Source organism: Thunnus thynnus, chromosome 13, assembly GCF_963924715.1.
Source record: "Thunnus thynnus chromosome 13, fThuThy2.1, whole genome shotgun sequence".
Lineage (NCBI taxonomy): Eukaryota > Metazoa > Chordata > Actinopteri > Scombriformes > Scombridae > Thunnus > Thunnus thynnus.
In genome coordinates this window covers 3,979,679-3,997,567 of record NC_089529.1, presented here as the reverse complement: position 1 = coordinate 3,997,567, position 17,889 = coordinate 3,979,679, and the positions used below count along the sequence as shown (strand labels likewise).

At 41.7% G+C, this 17,889-nt stretch overlaps 2 protein-coding genes across 3 annotated transcripts; both read right to left on the bottom strand.

The window, feature by feature from the left end:
- Positions 1-12: 12 nt before the first annotated feature.
- LOC137195176 (interferon regulatory factor 2-binding protein 1-like) lies at positions 13-4,603 on the bottom strand. Its single transcript, XM_067607343.1, has 2 exons — positions 2,544-4,603; positions 13-964 (listed from the first exon to the last, which is right to left on the bottom strand). The coding sequence occupies exon 1, from the start codon at positions 4,342-4,344 to the stop codon at positions 2,566-2,568; it is 1,779 nt and encodes a 592-aa protein (XP_067463444.1). The 5' UTR covers positions 4,345-4,603; the 3' UTR covers positions 13-964; positions 2,544-2,565.
- Positions 4,604-6,294: 1,691 nt separating this feature from the next.
- On the bottom strand, positions 6,295-16,767 carry hnrnpl (heterogeneous nuclear ribonucleoprotein L). 2 transcript variants are annotated; one of them, XM_067607344.1, is made up of 14 exons: positions 16,641-16,767; positions 16,024-16,142; positions 14,805-15,042; positions 14,338-14,423; positions 14,117-14,213; positions 13,948-14,020; positions 9,245-9,280; positions 8,872-8,940; positions 8,533-8,783; positions 8,224-8,345; positions 7,927-8,128; positions 7,777-7,834; positions 7,123-7,218; positions 6,295-6,975 (listed from the first exon to the last, which is right to left on the bottom strand). In XM_067607344.1, exons 1-14 carry the CDS (start codon positions 16,761-16,763, stop codon positions 6,917-6,919), a joined length of 1,629 nt encoding a protein of 542 aa, XP_067463445.1. In that variant the 5' UTR covers positions 16,764-16,767; the 3' UTR covers positions 6,295-6,916. The 2 variants fall into 2 exon arrangements, with proteins under 2 accessions (XP_067463445.1, XP_067463446.1); XM_067607345.1 differs by lacking the exon at positions 9,245-9,280.
- Between the last annotated feature and the right edge of the window lie 1,122 nt (positions 16,768-17,889).

Below are 17,889 nucleotides of genomic sequence, written 5' to 3'. Positions count from 1 at the left end.
GGCTGTAACTACTAACTATTTAGTAATTTATTGTAGAATTGACCTGTTAAGATCACATGAGTATGTGGGTTAACCATTGAAGATTGTGGTGCTAATTATCTTACCATACATATAATTCAAAAAGTAAATAGACAAAACAAGCTTACGTCTGTGATAGATTAACAAATTAGTGACTGATGCCAAGGTTATCAGTGAATACAGCATACACAGCTACAATACAATAAAATTACATTGAGCATGAAGCCATCTTTGGTCTTCTTATCACTATAAACAAATACATAGAAATTTGTATTGTATCAAAAATAGAAATTACATAGCCATATTGAAAGTAAATTCACATTTTTGACATACAATATAAGGAGAATACCTAAGAGACATAACGTGGGATTACATTTTTTTTTTTCCAATCCTTGGCTTTAAAAAGGACCCAATGGTTTTTGCCACATTTTGAACATTCATTTGTTCTTGAAGAATTGCATGATTCTGTCAAACCATCTACCAATATCGGTGTGATCCATCTGTAGAAGCCAGTATCCAACATATATAACAAAAACACAAATGAAAGACAAAATAGATTGTCGTTCTTAAAACAAACGTGTGCTTTCGATCCTGGGCTTTTGAAAAAAAGAGGCCTGATGAGAGGCCTCTGCTGCGCTGGACAAAGAGGAGAGAGAGAAAGAGAGAGACAGAGAGAGAGAGAGAGAGAGAGAGATTTGGTCGGGACTCGACATTCGCTTGTAATGTAGCAGCCCACCCTTCACAGGTGAGCTGAGCCCTGACAAACGGACATGCCCCCTCCTCTCTAAAGTGAGTCTTGTTGTGTCTTTAGTTAACTGTGTTTCTGCCGTCGTCGTCGTCCTCCTGGGGTTCAGAGTTATATTGTCAGAGGCACACATGAAGAACTGCAGCCCAAGTGGACCTCTGCTTGAGATAATAGGGAAGTGCTTTCAAAGTGTTTGATCCACTGTGGAAAAAGAAGAGAGAAAAAAAAACATGGGTGAGGATTTGGGAACATTTGAAGAAAAACAGTCTGGTTAACAATGTGCAGAGATATGTCCCAACTGAGCAGGGATATATTTTGGGGGTAATTTTGTTGTCAAGCTTTAGTTGCCTGAAGAGTAATTCCTTCTGTTATACACTGTAGCTGTGCAATTCATGCTTTTTTCCAAAATATGATAAAAAAGGAGTACAAGCTGTCATATCTGACTACAGATGAGATATTTTAATGTGGGAGTGCAGGGAGAGTGGTGTAATATTAAAGAGAAATGTCTACAACATCCAGTAAAGCACAGAAAGGTTAGCTGATGACGCTGTCCTTGCAGAGAAATCAAAGCTGAGGTCATGATGTGACGCTGTTACACAAGATGAACAGTGGGAGTGAGCTGCGAGCTTTTTGCCCTGTCAGTTCATTTGTTATTATTTTTATTTGCAAGGCAGCTGGTGATGGACAGAGTTCACATTTTCCTGCCTGAATCCGATCTCTACATCAGCATCAGTCAAGCTGTTGCGGTCCCTCTTGAGGCAACGGCAAACTACATCCTTGTTTTATTTCTGCTTAAAGGATTCACATTTTTTCCAAGTATGTTCACAGCAGTCCGTGCATATATACATTGCAACAGGTTCTGCATGCTGTGATCATTCCTCCTGTTCATACTGACCATTGAAAGATCCCTTCATAACATGCATCCAATGCAAGTGATGGGGGACAAAATCCACTGTCCTCGTCCTGTGCAACAATATATTCCAATCTTCATCTGAAGTTTATCTGAGGCTCCAGCCGTTTGAGTTAGAAAAATGAAGAGAGCATTGATTTTGAAGTCTTTTTAGTAGCACAGAACATGAACTGTGGGTTTTGTCCCCTATCACTTCCATCAGAAGCACATTAGGAAAGGATTTCTTCATGTCAATATTAATAGGAGTAATGATCGCGTCAGTGTGCTGATGCCAACTATCCTTTTGAGCAAAAATAAACATGGATGTAGTCTGGCTTGGCATTAAGAGAGATCAATAGCTTGATTGATTCTGATATAGAAATCAGTTTATCATGTGTTTGTCAGATTTTCAGTTTTCTATTTCAGTCTGTGCGTGTTAGTTAACTGTGAACACACAGTGAGGTGGAGAAAGTCCTTCTCACGCGTTCATTTTTAGTGTCGACCATCTGATGAGCCAAATTTAGTAGAGATAATGTTTGTTTATTTCACACAAAGGATAAAGAGGAAGATGACATATTTGTTTACACTGCTAATTCTCCTATGTAATTTTGCACTACAGCCATTATGACATTCAGCCTCCCATTACCTGACTGTGTGCTGCCACCAAAAGGCACATTTAGCCTGCAGGAGCCTGTGTAGGTCACGTTGTATTCTGTATGATACTAAGCATCGTGATGATGAGATGTAATAGTTGTTACTTAGATGTCTGATTGTTAGATCATCTTTCTGCCTCTCTTCTTTCTTTCCATCCCGCTCAGGACAGTTCCACCGCTTGTGTTCACTAATAAAAGAAAAGATGTACAAAAAGTGCACGTTTTCTCTCTGTCTTACCATTCACCACAGGATGGAGACGTCAAGGGTCGTTCTCCTTCTTTACTGTCACATCTCCGTCTCCAGCCAGGATGGTGGAGATCTCTCCCTGCATGAAGGCCCAAGGCACAGTGGATCCAGCCAGGGGACAGCGCTCTCCACTGGGGCAGTACACCTCCCCTCCTTGACCTTGGCTGCGGATGAATCCTCGGGTGCAGGGGAAGCAGAACTTGTGATGCGGGACAGAGGGACACTGGACAAAATGTGTGTCCTCCAAGCGCTCTCGGCAGAGGGTGCAGCAGAGCAGGGTGCCCTGACCGCTGCTTGTAGACTCCCCAGCGCTAGTGTTGCTGCTCGGCCCCACCGCGCTGAGACCCTGCCCCATGGCTGCCTGGGAGACTGAGGTGGAGGCAGTGGAAGGGCTGCTGCTGGTGGGGCGCCCAGCGGTGGAGGAGTGAGCTGTGGACATGCTGGGGCTGTCTCTGGCCATCTGGCTGGAGTTCAGGCTGTCTGCGACTCCCATGAGTGCTGAGATGGGTGAGGGCTGGCTGTGTAAACGGGGTGGGCCCTCTTGAGGGGCAGCCATGCCAGGAAGAGGTTCCATGCCTGAGTAAGCACCTCGAGGCCAGGGCTCTCTTGATGGGTGATCAGGCCTTCCCTCGCTCTCTCCATTCTCAGAGCCCGGAGAAGCCTTGCGGCGCCGAGTTGTGCTCTTTGCTGGCACAGGGCGTCCGGCGGCTGCCATAGGCAACCCTGCATCTGGCTGTGGCAGAACCTCAGGGATTGGGGGCTCTTTAAACATGCGCACACCATCATTCAACAGCTCAGATAACCCACGCCAGTCCCCTGTGCCTTGCCGCTTCTCGTATTCCACATAGCGTAGCCCAGAGTTCACCGCTTTACCTGCATCTTTGGCTGAGTCGCGGAACATCTGCCTGACCAGGTCTGGGACTCCTGAGAAGATCATTCCAGAGCCAGCAGGATACTCCACAAACACCTTCAGCTCAAACTCAGGAGTTGTGCTGGCATCGAAGGCCAGAACACGTCCCATCAGATTATGGTCTTTCCTGAAGCGCACATTAAAGGGGACGCAGCTGCTGAGAGCTACAAGCACATCCCGGACTGCTTTGGGACGGTTTGGCCAGCCTTCAACCTTGCAACGAGCCACCTCATTCAGTTCAGCCATCACTTCATTGTTCCTCCACACTACAGGATCTATGCCCACCAGGGCAGATGTGCTAGCCCCCACGCCCAACACAGCCTGTCTTCTACCAGCATCACTCATTATGGGGCCAGCTGAGACTGCAATAGGTGTGGCCCCAGCCCTGGAGCCTGATAATGGGGCTAAAAGCCCATGAGGGGCTGCTACTAACCCCTGAGCTATCAAGGCATGGGATATAGCCCCATGAAGGCTAGGAACTGCCCCAGCCATCGCCCGACGAGTGTTTGGGCTCTGTCGGCTGCCCTCTGACAGGGCAACATCTTCAGCTCTGTGCAGGCCATTGGGGAGGCGAGCAGACACCCCATACTCCCCCCTACCCCGGTCTGTACGCTCTCCATGCTGCCGCCCTGCCTCTGCAGGGCCGGTGGAGCTGGGTTTGCCTTGCTGTGGACCGGGGGACCTGCCGTCTAAAACCCCGTGCGTGCTCTTCAGTTGTCTGGCAGTTTCAATGAGGAGCTCTATTCTGTCTGCGCCGTCGTAGTTGACACATCCCCGACACACAGCCTCGCTGAACTCCCACAGCATGGCCCAGGGCATCTTGGGCAGATCGCAGAGGTAGCACCATTGCCGTCTGGAGGAAGACTGCGAGGCGGAGGACATGTTGTTTACAGGCCCTCGACCAAACTTTCTTCGGGAGGCCTACACGTTACGGTCTACGTTTACAACTATTCTTCAATCCTCACACACCACTCACCACATGCCGCGGATTTTACGACGGAAATTAAACGAAAACTAAGCTCAAAACGCGACTGTTGACGACAGCATTTAAAAGTTAGCGACGTCTTCTTTCTTGGTTTGTTCGTGTCGGTCTGTGTGGAAGGAAGTAAAATGTTTTAAGACACCGGAAACACCTACGCGACTAGAGCTCAAGGCACTGTGGGAGTTGTAGTTTTTTTTTTAGTGTGCCTGTAAAAGTATTGTGAAGATTATAGTACAACCACCCGGAGGGAATACAGACCACAGAACAAGCAAAACGGCGCGAATGTGTCGTAATAAGAGATTAACTGCAGACTTGAGGTTTTTCCATCAGTTATGAGAATAGTTAATAGCAGTTAGAAACACTGTACAGTTATTGAGATATAAGTGTTTTAATGCAAATATCCGGATGTGGCTTCGTAAAGGGTTGTGATTCTTCACACGTTACTGTCCGTCTATCTGATTAACATAATATCAGAACAAAAAAACGTTCAGAAAAGCTGAATCCGCCTTCACTGTAAACTATATAAATATAGTGATAACATTTGAGAGAAAAAACATATCTCAAAGGGCTTTCAGACACATCATCCTCAGGCCTTCATCAGTGGATGAAGTAGATTTGCTCACGTGTCAGACTCTCTGACAAATGAGCAATTCCACCTATTAATGAAGCCGAGAGCGTTAGAAGAAATTTGGAGTAAGTGGGCCTTGAGTAGAGAATTTTTGGCGTCAACTATTATCACGGTGAAGGTGAACCTCAAAGCTATTTGACATATTTCGTGTGAGCCTTTTCCTCTCAGGCTTCAGGCAAATTCTTACTGTACATTGAACACGGGACGTCTTCAGAAATCCGCTTCTCTACTGTAGATGGCATTTTCATTTGTATTTTGAGAATTATGATGTTGCACTGACACCACAAATGCTTGCACGTAGCCGTCAAATCCAAACAATAGTGACACAACACTAAGCATAGCGTGGTCCATAGAGAAAATATAAATGTGTTGTTTATTTCCTATGGTGTTGACAGGATGTACAGCTAATAACTTGGAATACTAAATCCTTCATTTTTATCTGAAGAGTCCATTTGGGACAAATTACCAATCAATTACACTGCTTTAATTAATATGCATTTGTGAATACAAACCACAATATTGAAAATATACAGCAGTGTAGGCCTAACTACATTCAGTTACTATAGATTATACTTATACAACATGTGTGTACAGATGTGGCCTCCACTCAGTCCAAGTTAACATCATGTAATGCCGGTATGCGATACCTGAAACTGAGAACTGAGTTGGGTAATTCAAGCCAAAGTAATACTCACAGTATTATTTACAAAAGGAAAGTAACAACTTGCCACTGAAATATTGATAGTGACTGAACACTTCCATCTCCAATTGTGACATCCTTTTAAGTCCCCCTCCACTCAGAAAATTTGTTTTTCTTAAGTTACCTGACTGCACATCCATCATTCTGCACAGTGGATCTCAAATATCACAGTTTGACACTAGAAGTGTTTCCACATTCATCTGCTGAAAGTGGAAAGTTTCTCTGTACTCACTTTAAATTTTTATTAGTTTAAAGAGTGTGCATATGAGCATTATTTGTCTGATCACTAGTTTGGAGGTAATCATGGCCCAGTATGCAACTTATACAAGTGTGATTTGGAGACTTAAAGCCTCTAGTGTACAAACACTGTGAATGACTTCAAGCAGTTAAAACTTCCAAAACTTTTGAGATGAAAAATATAACTGCATACTCATAGATTCTAGACTTTTCAATGAGAAGGGGAGATGTCATTTTAAGGACTTTCTAAACAAGGTAATTTAAGATTTTTGTTGAAAAACCATATCAGACACAAATGTTTATTCCAAGCAGAGTATTTTATGTCTTCTTGTCCAACATGTCTGTACGGGATCTTTCATCTTCAGTGATTCTTCTATGGTCCAGGTAACAAACATATGGAAGACACCCCAACCACTTGAGTACAACCACATAAATGTCAATTTGACCTTTTCACTCAGAAAACTACAGTCAAGAACTTGCCAATTAATGTATTTTTATTTCCCCGTGAATGGACTTGGATGTTTACCTTTCAAGAGTGAAGAATTAATGAGGCATACAAACCGGCTTTCAAATCTTCAACGATTTGAAAGCCGGTTAAATCAGCATCCATTAACAGTTACTGTTTACTTTATTTAAAAAACAAAAATTGAGGTCCACATTGAAATGTTATGTCGAGTAGTGGGGGGGTTATTCAAAATCTAGTGTTGTGAACATACAAAATAAACTGACTGAAAAACATGGTACAAGTAAAATAAATCATACAAAATAGAACTTAAAGTTACATGTTCTAAAGCACATTAATCCTAGTTTGTGTGTCAATACTGATTGAATGTTTGGACGTGATAAAAGAAATGCAATATACTCTATGCAAAGACACGAAACATTACAAATAGTTTGAAGGGAGTATTTAGTTGGCATGGTGTGTGGTTGAGAAACACAGCTTCAGGGTGTAAGGGTAAGGCCCACCTAGGAGTGATAAGAAAGAAATGGACATTTTAAAGACAAAGGTAGAATACAATGTGAAGGCTTTAAAAATGTATATAGTAAAAACTACACAACCACAGTATTTAAAAACCATGTTGGTATGTTAATGTGATGCAGATGAGGACTTACTAGGGTTTTTCATCTGGTAATGGTTAATCATAGCTAGGGCTTCCATGGCGTCATTGATGGATTCAAACTCCAGAAGGCCCGATGAACTTCGCTCACCTACCACACAAGACGACTAATTAGATCACAATACATGATTATGCTAAGCTGTGTGCTAATACACTGAACTAAACCAAGCTCTTTATAGTTTTATAAGCACTGACTAGTAGTGTCGCTAGAATCAGCTGCAGCACGGCCCAAATAAAAATCCCAAAACCAGCTAGAATGTATCTAATGGAATTTTAACTTAAGTCATTTCTAATAAATTCAGCGACATAAGGTTTTTTATAATCTTTATTTGGTAAAACTGTACAAATGATCTATGTTGCTAAAAGTGTTTAACTCTTTCCTCTCTCTCTCAAATTCCACAGCTTTCAATTATCTAGTTATGCTATCTATGCTATGCTAACAACTAGCAGTAGACTGTGCTTTCTGTACTTACACATAAGTGTCAAGAAATGTTTTACTTGGGCACTTTTTGTATACTTACACACATCTGTCTACACACTCTTAACATTTAAAATATCTTGACACCAGAATTATCATTTATTGGGAAATCAAAGCACACTTCAACAAAACCAGTTTGTAGTATTGCTCCAGCTCTATTATATTACTCACTCTTTCCAGTGAAAAGTTTCACACTTGAGGGGCTCTTAATCCCCAATTCATCGCAGACCTGGAAGGAAAGACCAGTTTCAGTGAAAATTTGAGAAGGTGGTTTGTGAAAAATCAGTGCCTCACAGATAGAACCCTGGTGGCTTTTCTTACCTGGTTGAAGATCTCTACGGAGATGTCAGGCTGTGCATTAAAAAAGTGTAGGACGTTGCTGGGATGCTGGATTCGGTTCTTGGCCGCTTGCTCCGGCGAGGTGAAGCGGTTGTTGCGGGAGCCGTGGAAATCTTTGAAACTGCTGGAGTTGTCTTCTAACTGGTAGCACTGTCCTGGTACAATAGCCTGCTGCTTGGACACACTGCCAAGGGAAGACAGCCAGAGGTCTTAGGCTTGTATATCTGACTCACTTTTTTTCCTTCTATGTTTTCTAACAGTTTGGACAGCTGGTCTTACCAAACATTGAGCTTCTGTCCAAAAAGGAAGTTATTGTTGAGGTGAGTGATGGCCCTGTCCACAGAATAGCAGTCACCCATCTCCACCATTGCTGCCCCAGGCTTACTCTTCATGAACTTAACCTGAGGAAAGAACAACATCCAGCTGACTACACACAAACAAAGCATGAAATACTCATGACTATCAATCAAACTAATGCATTAAATGTTTCCTTTTTTGAAGGTAGAAGAGAATGCAGCCATCAATTTTTGGTGTCTACCGGCTAAGTGATGATTAATGCTCCACGAGTGTTTGCTTCATTCCACTCACCCTCTCTACGTTGCCGTAGAGGCAGAAGATGTTGAAGACCTTGTCAGCATTGACCTTTGAGGGCTCAAGGCCATATACCATAAGAACTGGGGAGTCGGCGTGAGGACCGTACTCAGGAGGTGGTGGTCCATATCCAGGGCCATAGCGCTGGCTACCGCGACCACGCCCACCCATACCTGGCCCCATACGGTGAGGAGGAGGGGGACCGTAGCTATCGTCATTATAGCCGTGATAACCTCCTTGAGGGCCACCTTGATAAGAAGAAAAATGTAAACCATCTGTGCTGGAATGTGATCAATTCTTCTAGATGTCAGACCAATTTCTTTATTGGATATTTACCATAATCGGGTGGGTGGTCTCCCAGAAGAGCAGGCTGCCTCTGACGTTTGTTGGGATTGGCATTGGGATCTAAAATGGTAAAATCAAAGTTGCCTATCAAACAGCTTCCCCACTAAAGGTATCAAGCAGGTACCTCACATGGGCTACTATGTGCTAGGGGGACAAGGTTGTGATTGACATGCAACAGAGGGGCCTGACATCTTAAGTGTTAAAAAATCTGCAGGCTTTAGTTTGTTATCTAACACGTGACATAATGGAGATTTTTTAACCGTAATTCTGAAAGATACGATTTCAAACATGATTATCTTTTTTTTTTTTTAAAAGACAACCTCCTATATCTGCCATCCTAGAACAAACACACACACACACACACCTTGTGAATTGTTCCAATTGCCATCACCATCAGCATCTGTGCAGGTACACATATACACACGTCAAATCCAAATTAATACTGAAAAAGTATAAATTTGGCAACACTTAAACACATTTCTTTACACTCTAGGCAATTATATAGAATAGAAACATTCAAGTAAAGGGTCAGCCAATAAAATATACATCAGTGCTATGAGAAGCACCTACAGTCTAAGCATGTTTTATTGATAATTTATAACTACGAGAACTATACAAACCAGGATAAGATACAGATATAACAACAGAAGTGAAAAGACATCAGGCTTTTAACTAGTTTACATTGTGGAAGGAAAAGAAAATTAAAAACCTAAACCTGAATGTTTGCTGTAAATAAGCTTTCCCCACAATCTCCATTCAACAAAACCCAAGATCTGCATCAACAGCCATGTTTTGTAGGGGCCACATCCCAAATTAAATATGAAAACAGTATTTGTGTCCTCATTTATAATGGAGTTGTTTTTCAATAAATATTTGATCTTGGTTATGAACACTATGTACAGACTTTAGTGCAGTGAAAGTTACAATAAAGCTAGTTTTGTGTGGTGAGGTTTTTCTTCCTCATGATTATCAGTAACTGATGTTTGTGAAAAGTCACAGTGGTTCGTCTACAAGTATGAACCCCTTGAAAAATACCTGCTGTACCCTTAAAATGCTTCTTATAATGCATTTTGCAAACATCTCAGATTACACTACTTTTGGAAAATGCAGCCCTGCAATATTAGATTACCACATTATCAACTAATGTGCTGTTGATTACAGATCCACACAACCATACAGCTACACTCCAGCAGGTTAGCTGTCCAGCAGGGTCACACTGGACTGTCAGCCAACATATTTTCTTAGAATAACCCAAACTTATTTCACATCTAGATGAAACAGATTTGCCATGTGGTTACAGTTACTATAGGACATCAAAACTATTTCATATCTGTTATTTAAAATAAATGTGCTGTCCTAAATGCAACCTGAACTGTAACCAAAATATTAATTTTTGATATGTGTACACACTGTGATATGAGCACTGGCAGATTGTCTGTTAAACACCACTGACAGTGCATTGTATCACACTGGGACAGGTGTGAAGTTCATCATACTAAATCACTGGCTGCCTGTAATGTGTCTGAGGAACACAACTAAAATCAAATAAAAAGAACGAGCAATAAAAGCAAAATACAGGTCTAAAAAATAAAATCCCTTTATATTGTGACGGATGGCAAAATCCATATTTACTGCTTGTTGTCATAAGAAAGTAAAATCCACAAACAGCTTTCCAATCATTCCCTTTTCAGAACTAGGTTTAACCTACAGTCCATATCATAGTTAAGACATTTCTATTACTGTCTGGTCCCACTCCTTCCCTTGTATTCCAGGTACTTGGCAACCAAACATAACTCTTATGTATCAAACTCCTAGAATATTTCAACAATGTTTTATTAATAGTAAGTTGCCAAGAGAATTAGGGGCCAGTTTGTTGAACTCCGTCCCATTACTGAAGTCTGTTGCTGGCTAGTGTTATGAAGAGCTTGTATCATAGTGCAGTATTACCATGATGCTCAACAACTTAAGACAACAACAGTGAAGTTGGTTTCACAATAACTTTCAATTTAACCATCAAGTCAGATTATTCAGTCATTTTTTTTCAAGTACTTACAGCACCACACATGGAGCATGGGACACAGTGGGCAGGTAGGGGGCAGTCTTCAGCAAGGATGCTACCCGCCAACCTCTGACTCCAGCCTCAACTCATTCTCCCTCTTCACTCTTTTCTGTCTTCTTTCCTTCCTTGCATCCCCACCACCAGAGAGAAAAGTACATCCACACGTCCGTGCTTGGTTTTGACTTGCTGCCGCTTTGTTTTTAAAGTTGCAATTAGAGGCTCATTTTCCAGCTTACCGTGCTCTGACCACAAAGCAGGACATTTGCACCGTTTGAGAGTGGGCTGTCTGTCCACAGACACACTGAGCCAAACCTGCATCACACGGGAGGCGTTAAAGGCATCACTATGGGCCAGTGCAAAAAAAGGGAAAATGAAACAACGCAGAAACAACACAAGAACAGCACAGAGAGAAGGAGGGAAATGGGGAGGAAGGTATAGGGGGAGAAAAAAAAAAACAGAACACCAGAGTCCATAAATGTAGAGAGCTTTGGGAAAGGATTTTTGATCTGTTTGCATCTGTGCTTGTATGCTTGATGGGTGTTTGATGCTTGTGTCTTCATAGGCCCCCCCGTGGATATTTCTTCTCATGTAAAAAAATGGGCGCTCACATGATGCTTGCTTATTGGGTTTAATAGCTGTCAGCCACTTGCAAAGTGAAAAGTGCTTGACAATAAGTCATCTGGAATATCTGCGTGACGATGTGCTGTCATGGCGGGTTCAGCTCTGTGTGTTGCCGTGGATATTCAGCTCGTTGTGTTGTCGTGTTGTGTTCGGCACAGGAAGGTGGAGACGAGCAGTATTAGCATCTGAGAGAGAGAGAGAGAGAATGGCCTCTTTTTTTTGTTTTTTTGTTTGTTTACTGCCCCAGTATGTGGTGTCATCTGTTCCCTGGTCGAGCTGACTGTGTCTGAAAACTCCTCTGTTGACTCCCTGTGGTTGTGTTATGGCAGGCACATCCCAAGGGCTAGGAGGCGTGGCCGCAAAGACCACACACCTGACTCCCGCCCGCATCATCAATGTGTTGTGTCAAAAGTGGTGACTCCTCAGGGCTCTCTGCGGATGAGATGTGCTGTACTGGTAAAGAGGTGGTGGTAGATGGCTTTATCAATCTATCAAGATCAGTCTGTGGTGGATATGCGAGGTGTCTGTTCGCGTGGCCTTGGGGGAGTATTTCTGTCCCTCAAACTGAAATGGTGGCTACTGTCCACCACCGAAAATAAAATGGATTCCCATGTCAGGTGGTGGAGATAGGGGTGATGATGGACTTGGAATAAGGAAGTACTGAGTTGAGGTTGTGTTCCGGTGTTTGTTGCCCCACTGTGTCCGATGTATGCCACAGAGCAGATTTACATTAGTTATGGCTGTGGGTGCTGTTATACTGTAGCTGTAGAAGCCGCTGTGTCTTTGGCAGCATGTGTCTGCTTAGAGGTTGAGGTAAGCCTGTGTGAGTTTGCACAGTGAGGACACAAGGAGTACCTCGGGTTCTTAAGGCAGCACAAACTAAAGGATATCAAGAAATCCCTTAAAAGGACAAGATGTCAAACACTTGAGATGTGCATGTTGTAGTCTTGGTTGTGTACAAGAGAAACAATTACATCTTTTTTTACAGTGTCTAATAAAAAAAATAAAATCACACAGCTACAATAAGTATTTGTCTGTAATCAGGTTTAAAATCCCAGCAAAATGTCATTGCTGATTACATAGAATCTACTGCAAGTATGTAACACTAAGAACTGCAATATCTTCTTCTCCATCAGGCTCCTAGCACATTACAGTTTAGAGAATGTTCTTTTTCCAATTACCCTGAAATCTGATTACAATTACAGTTGGCCGTCTGTATTTCAACTTGTATTTTGGTCATAGAAGTGGCAGAGAAGGATACTAGGCAATGTGCTAAGTGCCTGGTGAAGTTCCTTTCCTGGAGGTTTCAAGCATGCAATAAACTTGATTTTTTTACTCAATTTTAGAAACTTATTGTTTTAGCATTGTATCAACAAAACACATATCCAATAACTATTTTATTTTATCTATTTTTAACTGGTCCTGCCAAAGTTCAAATTTGTTGGCGTTAAAAATATTGATTTGAAATTTTACTGTAAAGAACACTATCAAGTGTGTTTGTATTCTATGTTTTTACATTAAAGGTCCCATGAAATGCAGAATGTTCTCAGATCTGTTGTTCCGCTATCAATGGCTGCATGCTAAACACACCAACAATGCATTTAGCTCCTGTTCATACCCAAATCCCACACTTTCTTTACTTTCCTAAAGATTTTTAATGACTCATCGTGTACTTGGAGTGTATACATAAAAAAAAATTCCATCCAACAAAATGTGCCACTGTCTCCTCAACAACACAGAGACAACTACTGACAGTGTTTATTCTGGTGTTGAGGCTCCATCCTCAAACTCATACCCTCCCAGGGTTGAGTCCAACCCTCATGCAGAAATACATCAAAGTCATTTTATGGGACCTTTAACCAGAGGTGTGCCTAGTGGTCTCACAAGTCAACTCAGCGGGCTGGTGCGATGTCTAATTTAAGCTTTGATAAAATCTCCACTATGTTTGAAAGAATGCTAACAGGTGTGATAGTCTCTGTAGTGTTTACTGGGTTAAAGTAGGCAGTGATGTGAGGTTGTGCGGCTGTGACATGCTCTTTAGGGAATGTGAACCTATGTGAAGAATGGTGTGCTACTGTGACGGGTGCGTTGGGCTTTTCACATGCATGAGCCTGTAATTGAGGTTGGCTGCCCTTGAGGTTGCTCCTCATGCCCTTACTTTGTGCCTGCTGTATGGCGAGAAAATGCATGAAGACTGTGACGGCATCACAGGAATACTGCCTCTGAACACTTGAGTTGAGCAGCATGGTGAATGGTGGAAGAAACCATTCATCTGTGATCAAAGGCAATACCCCTGGAGGCAGAGAACCCTAACCATCCCATACAGTGGCATGAGAGGAAAAGAGGAAGAAAAAAGGGGGAAGGAAGGGTTGGGGACTGCGTGTTACCTTGGCCACTCAGGTTAGGGTTTGTGTAGTCCCACGTGTCCTGGTCGTTCTTGAAGACATTAAGGCGCGCTGGCTGAGGAAAGGATTGCATCACAAAAATCAAAACTAGTTCTGTCTCACTGACAACTGATGTTAACTCAACAAGTACAAAGGTTTGCCTTACACTTACCTTGGCATATTCAATTTTCAGAGTGCAGCAACCAGAATAGATGTCTGCTCCGTTTAGAGAGGCTTTGGCCCTCTGCGCACTTTGGACCGAATCAAATGTGGCAGCACTGAGTTAAGGAGAGGTCTGATTATATTCAGATTTCTGAGGGCCCAAGTATAATTAAACATCAACAATGGTAAAGAAAAATAGAAGCTACAAAGGGAAATTATAGAAGAGGATATTCGACCATGGCTTGAACACCATTCTTTCTGAAGATGACAATCCTCTGTACAGGACCACAGTTGTTACAAATGGTGTAGAGCACATCCTGTAGAGGCAAACAGATACATTTTGACCATTTATATAGTACTCCTGATACAGTAGGCACACTTTGTGCAAGCAAACACATCATCTTTAAAAATATTAGACATGACCAATCATGTAAATGAAATGATCTAATCCCTTTATTTTTCAGACACGTCTGCCTGCAACTGGATTTATGAATCTATCTCCAGTTACATCTCTAAGCAACGTAACAACTTCTTTTCAATCATGGCTCATGTGTTAAGTTCAATGTACACTAATCTAACAAATGATTATATTTTGAATTTGTAATCATACAGTAATGTATTCAGTTTTGCTAACCACTACATAAATTATGACCTGACACTGTCACTGAACACAAGGCTTGTTTTCACGATCATGTTACCGTGGTGATTGGATAGATGGGGTTTATGATTGTGAGCAGCAGCACGTTGTTGACGCTCCGGGTGTCGTCTGAATCTCCTGGCCGAGAGATTTTTTGGCTTGTGGAGTAATTGATGAAGGCAGGGTGGCCTGCGATGTACACCTGGTTCTCTGCTGCATATGTAACAGCGTTGCAGGAGCCATTCATGTCTTCATACTCCACCAGGGCCTGGCGCTTCTTGGGCATCATGACCACATAACTGTGAATAAATATATCAGGGAACCATAGGACAGGACCCATAGGCTGGATTACTAAACCATGTTACATGAACAAAAGGCATGAGTCATGTAAATGTTTAAATATCATTGGCAACTTGGTTGAACTTGTAATTACGCTGACTTTGCCTATAACTAACACAATTCAAACCAGTATAACAGGACGTTTTTTTCATATTAACACTAACACAAAGAGATTCCCAGTAATCTGAAAGAATTAATAAGAATTAACAACCAAATCTGCAGCTCTAAACAGCTTTTAGCTCATTGTTTAGGTTTTCTGACCTGCACACTGTGTGTATGGTTAAGTTTCACTGCACTCATCATCATCCCCATATAAAACAATAGGCAGTTGTTTCCAGCAGATAAGCTCAGATAAACCATGTTAGAGATGCAACGTTACCGATAGCGGTCCGATACTCAAAAAGCTGGATCAGGTATTGGTGACAATGGACCAATCTGTTATTGGATGCCATTATTCTAATAAATAACAATTCAGTAAATTTATATCAATGTATTTGTTACATTTTGATTTACAAAGTTAGGGAAGCAATGTTTAAGACAAGCCTGATGTTGCTTTACACACAAAAGAATGATCCCAGTCTCTTCCACACAGTGAGGCATACAGCTTATTAATTAAACACTGGTATCAGATCGGTACCCAGTATCAGCTGATACCCAAAGCCCAGGTATCGGCATCAGTATCGGGACTGAAAAAGTCGGAAAGGTGCATCTCTACTGTGTTCATCAATATGATACAGTACAGATTATTTTCAGACACAGTTTTTATAACAGCTTGATGAGACAGTGAGTCAGGACTATAGTTTGTGCGAGTGCCCTTATGATCTACAATGAATGTTAGCATGCCAGACCCATGAAACCTGCAGCACACCACTGAAGAATACAATTCAGCTGTAAACGCTGTTAAGAGACACTGGGTCTTTATTTAGGAGCCCCGTTATTACCTGATGGCCCCAAACTCCTGCAGGGCCTCCACTAGGTCAGCCTCCATGATACCGTCAACCAGGCCCCTGATGTGCACCACCGGGGAGGGGAGCGGTTTATGAGGGTCATCGTAGCTCTCCTGAAAACGGTACACACAAGAAGACTGCTTGTAAGGTCATAAAACATACTTTCAACTCTGGTGGAAGGGAGATGGAGAAGCAGTCCTGCAGAGATGTGCAGATAGCAGCCCCGGTCGTTGCTTCTTGCTATTAATCTTTATAATAAAATAACCGTTTTTGCATGACCGTTAAAGGATGGCCTGAGAGCACGATCCGTTTTTTATGTTGAAGTTATTTGCACAGATTATCATTTACTAAAAACAATGTTTTGTTTCAGTAGCGCTATTCAGATAACAGGCAGATATGTGTCGATGAGTAACGTTAGCTAAACATTGACAAACTAAACAAAACCATACAAAACATAACGAAACTAGCGTTAACGTGAATTGGTTTGCTTGATAGCTAGCTGCGGGATAAGCACTACTTTGTCAAGCCAAATTCTCCTCTTAGAAATAAAAAATCTACCAAATGTTGGCATGAGAAAATATTAACAGTCAGGGCAAGACGGAAACGCGTACCGTTGTCATTCCTCCTTCCTCGGTTTTCTGTCTTTTCGTTGCTCTGCCGCCTTCTCCGTAGTATCGGCCCGCAGCAGCAGCCATGTTGTCCTGTCCCCTGTGCCGGGCTATTGGTGCATTCATGGTATGTGGGAATAACAAGATTCTGTTTGTACAGTTGAAAGTAACAACTCGGCTTTTCATTATAAATAGTTAGGTGTTTGAAACTGTAATGACGCCTCGCTTGAACCTTTCCGATACTCCTGTTGTTCTTCAAAATATTTTTTCCCGCAAATGGGACAAAGACTCAAATAATCATATTTTCTACGCATTAATGCGTCTTCTGCTCTGGTAATGAAACGCTGTGATCGCAGCATGATCCTTTTCCAATGAACAACCCTTTATTGTAATTATGTTTCTGAAACTGTGACATGGCAACCATGATTGTGATTTAATTAGAGCAGGGTGCTGAAATGTTTTATTTCCCATGATGCCTGAATGCAGCCAGCATAACGTCACATGCTACACACGTTACTATTGGCCACTTAAACCTATCAATCTTTAATAGTATTATTTCCTACAGAAGAGGGGGTGGGGTTAAACCATAGACAGTATATAAAGATTTTATAATAAAATAATAATAATCATCATCATCATCATCACCATCATCATCATCATCATCATCATCATCATCATCATCATAATATAATAATAATAATTTATGCACAGTCTATGGGTTAAACATTTTAAAAAGTCCAGGCACTGACACACAGTCAGAACACTGTAAACCTGCAAACCTGTAACAAATCCTCATTTGACACATTGCTTCTCAACCAGAATCTCATGAAGGAATTTACATAACCTTGTAGGGTATTTAATATATAATAAAATGTATTTCCCCCCCTACTGCATTACATTGTAATTCAGAACTTCCCAGCTCAGAAAACCAAGGAACAAATGATTATATACATACAAAATCTTGTACACAATCTTGTACCCAAGATTTAAATTTTTATTTACTCTTCATTCACAGTGTTTTTTGTACCATTTCAGCTAAATGTTGCTGCCAAATGTTGATGCTTTAAAATAGTCAAAGGAAATAAAATGCTGCACCCACTGTTCCACCTCTATAGCACTGTAGCTGACCTTTGTATTACACAAAAAACAATTTAATATAAGTTTGCTCATATATGGGATTGATATCTGAGAAGTGTCTACCTGTTTTTGAGTCCTGCACAGCACTGAAGCTGCTCTGCTCAATGTGATGACT

What these genes read in the sequence shown, in the direction of transcription:
- hnrnpl (XM_067607344.1), bottom strand. Translation starts at nt 16,763, where the DNA reads ATGAATGCACCAATAGCCCGGCACAGGGGACAGGACAACATGGCTGCT. An exon ending in CAATTGGAACAATTCACAAG is followed by an intron (nt 8,941 to 9,244) that starts GTGTGTGTGTGT and finishes TTACCATTTTAG; the next exon opens with ATCCCAATGCCAATCCCAAC. An exon ending in GGACAGAAGCTCAATGTTTG is followed by an intron (nt 8,129 to 8,223) that starts GTAAGACCAGCT and finishes TTCCCTTGGCAG; the next exon opens with TGTGTCCAAGCAGCAGGCTA.
- LOC137195176 (XM_067607343.1), bottom strand. Translation starts at nt 4,344, where the DNA reads ATGTCCTCCGCCTCGCAGTCTTCCTCCAGACGGCAATGGTGCTACCTC.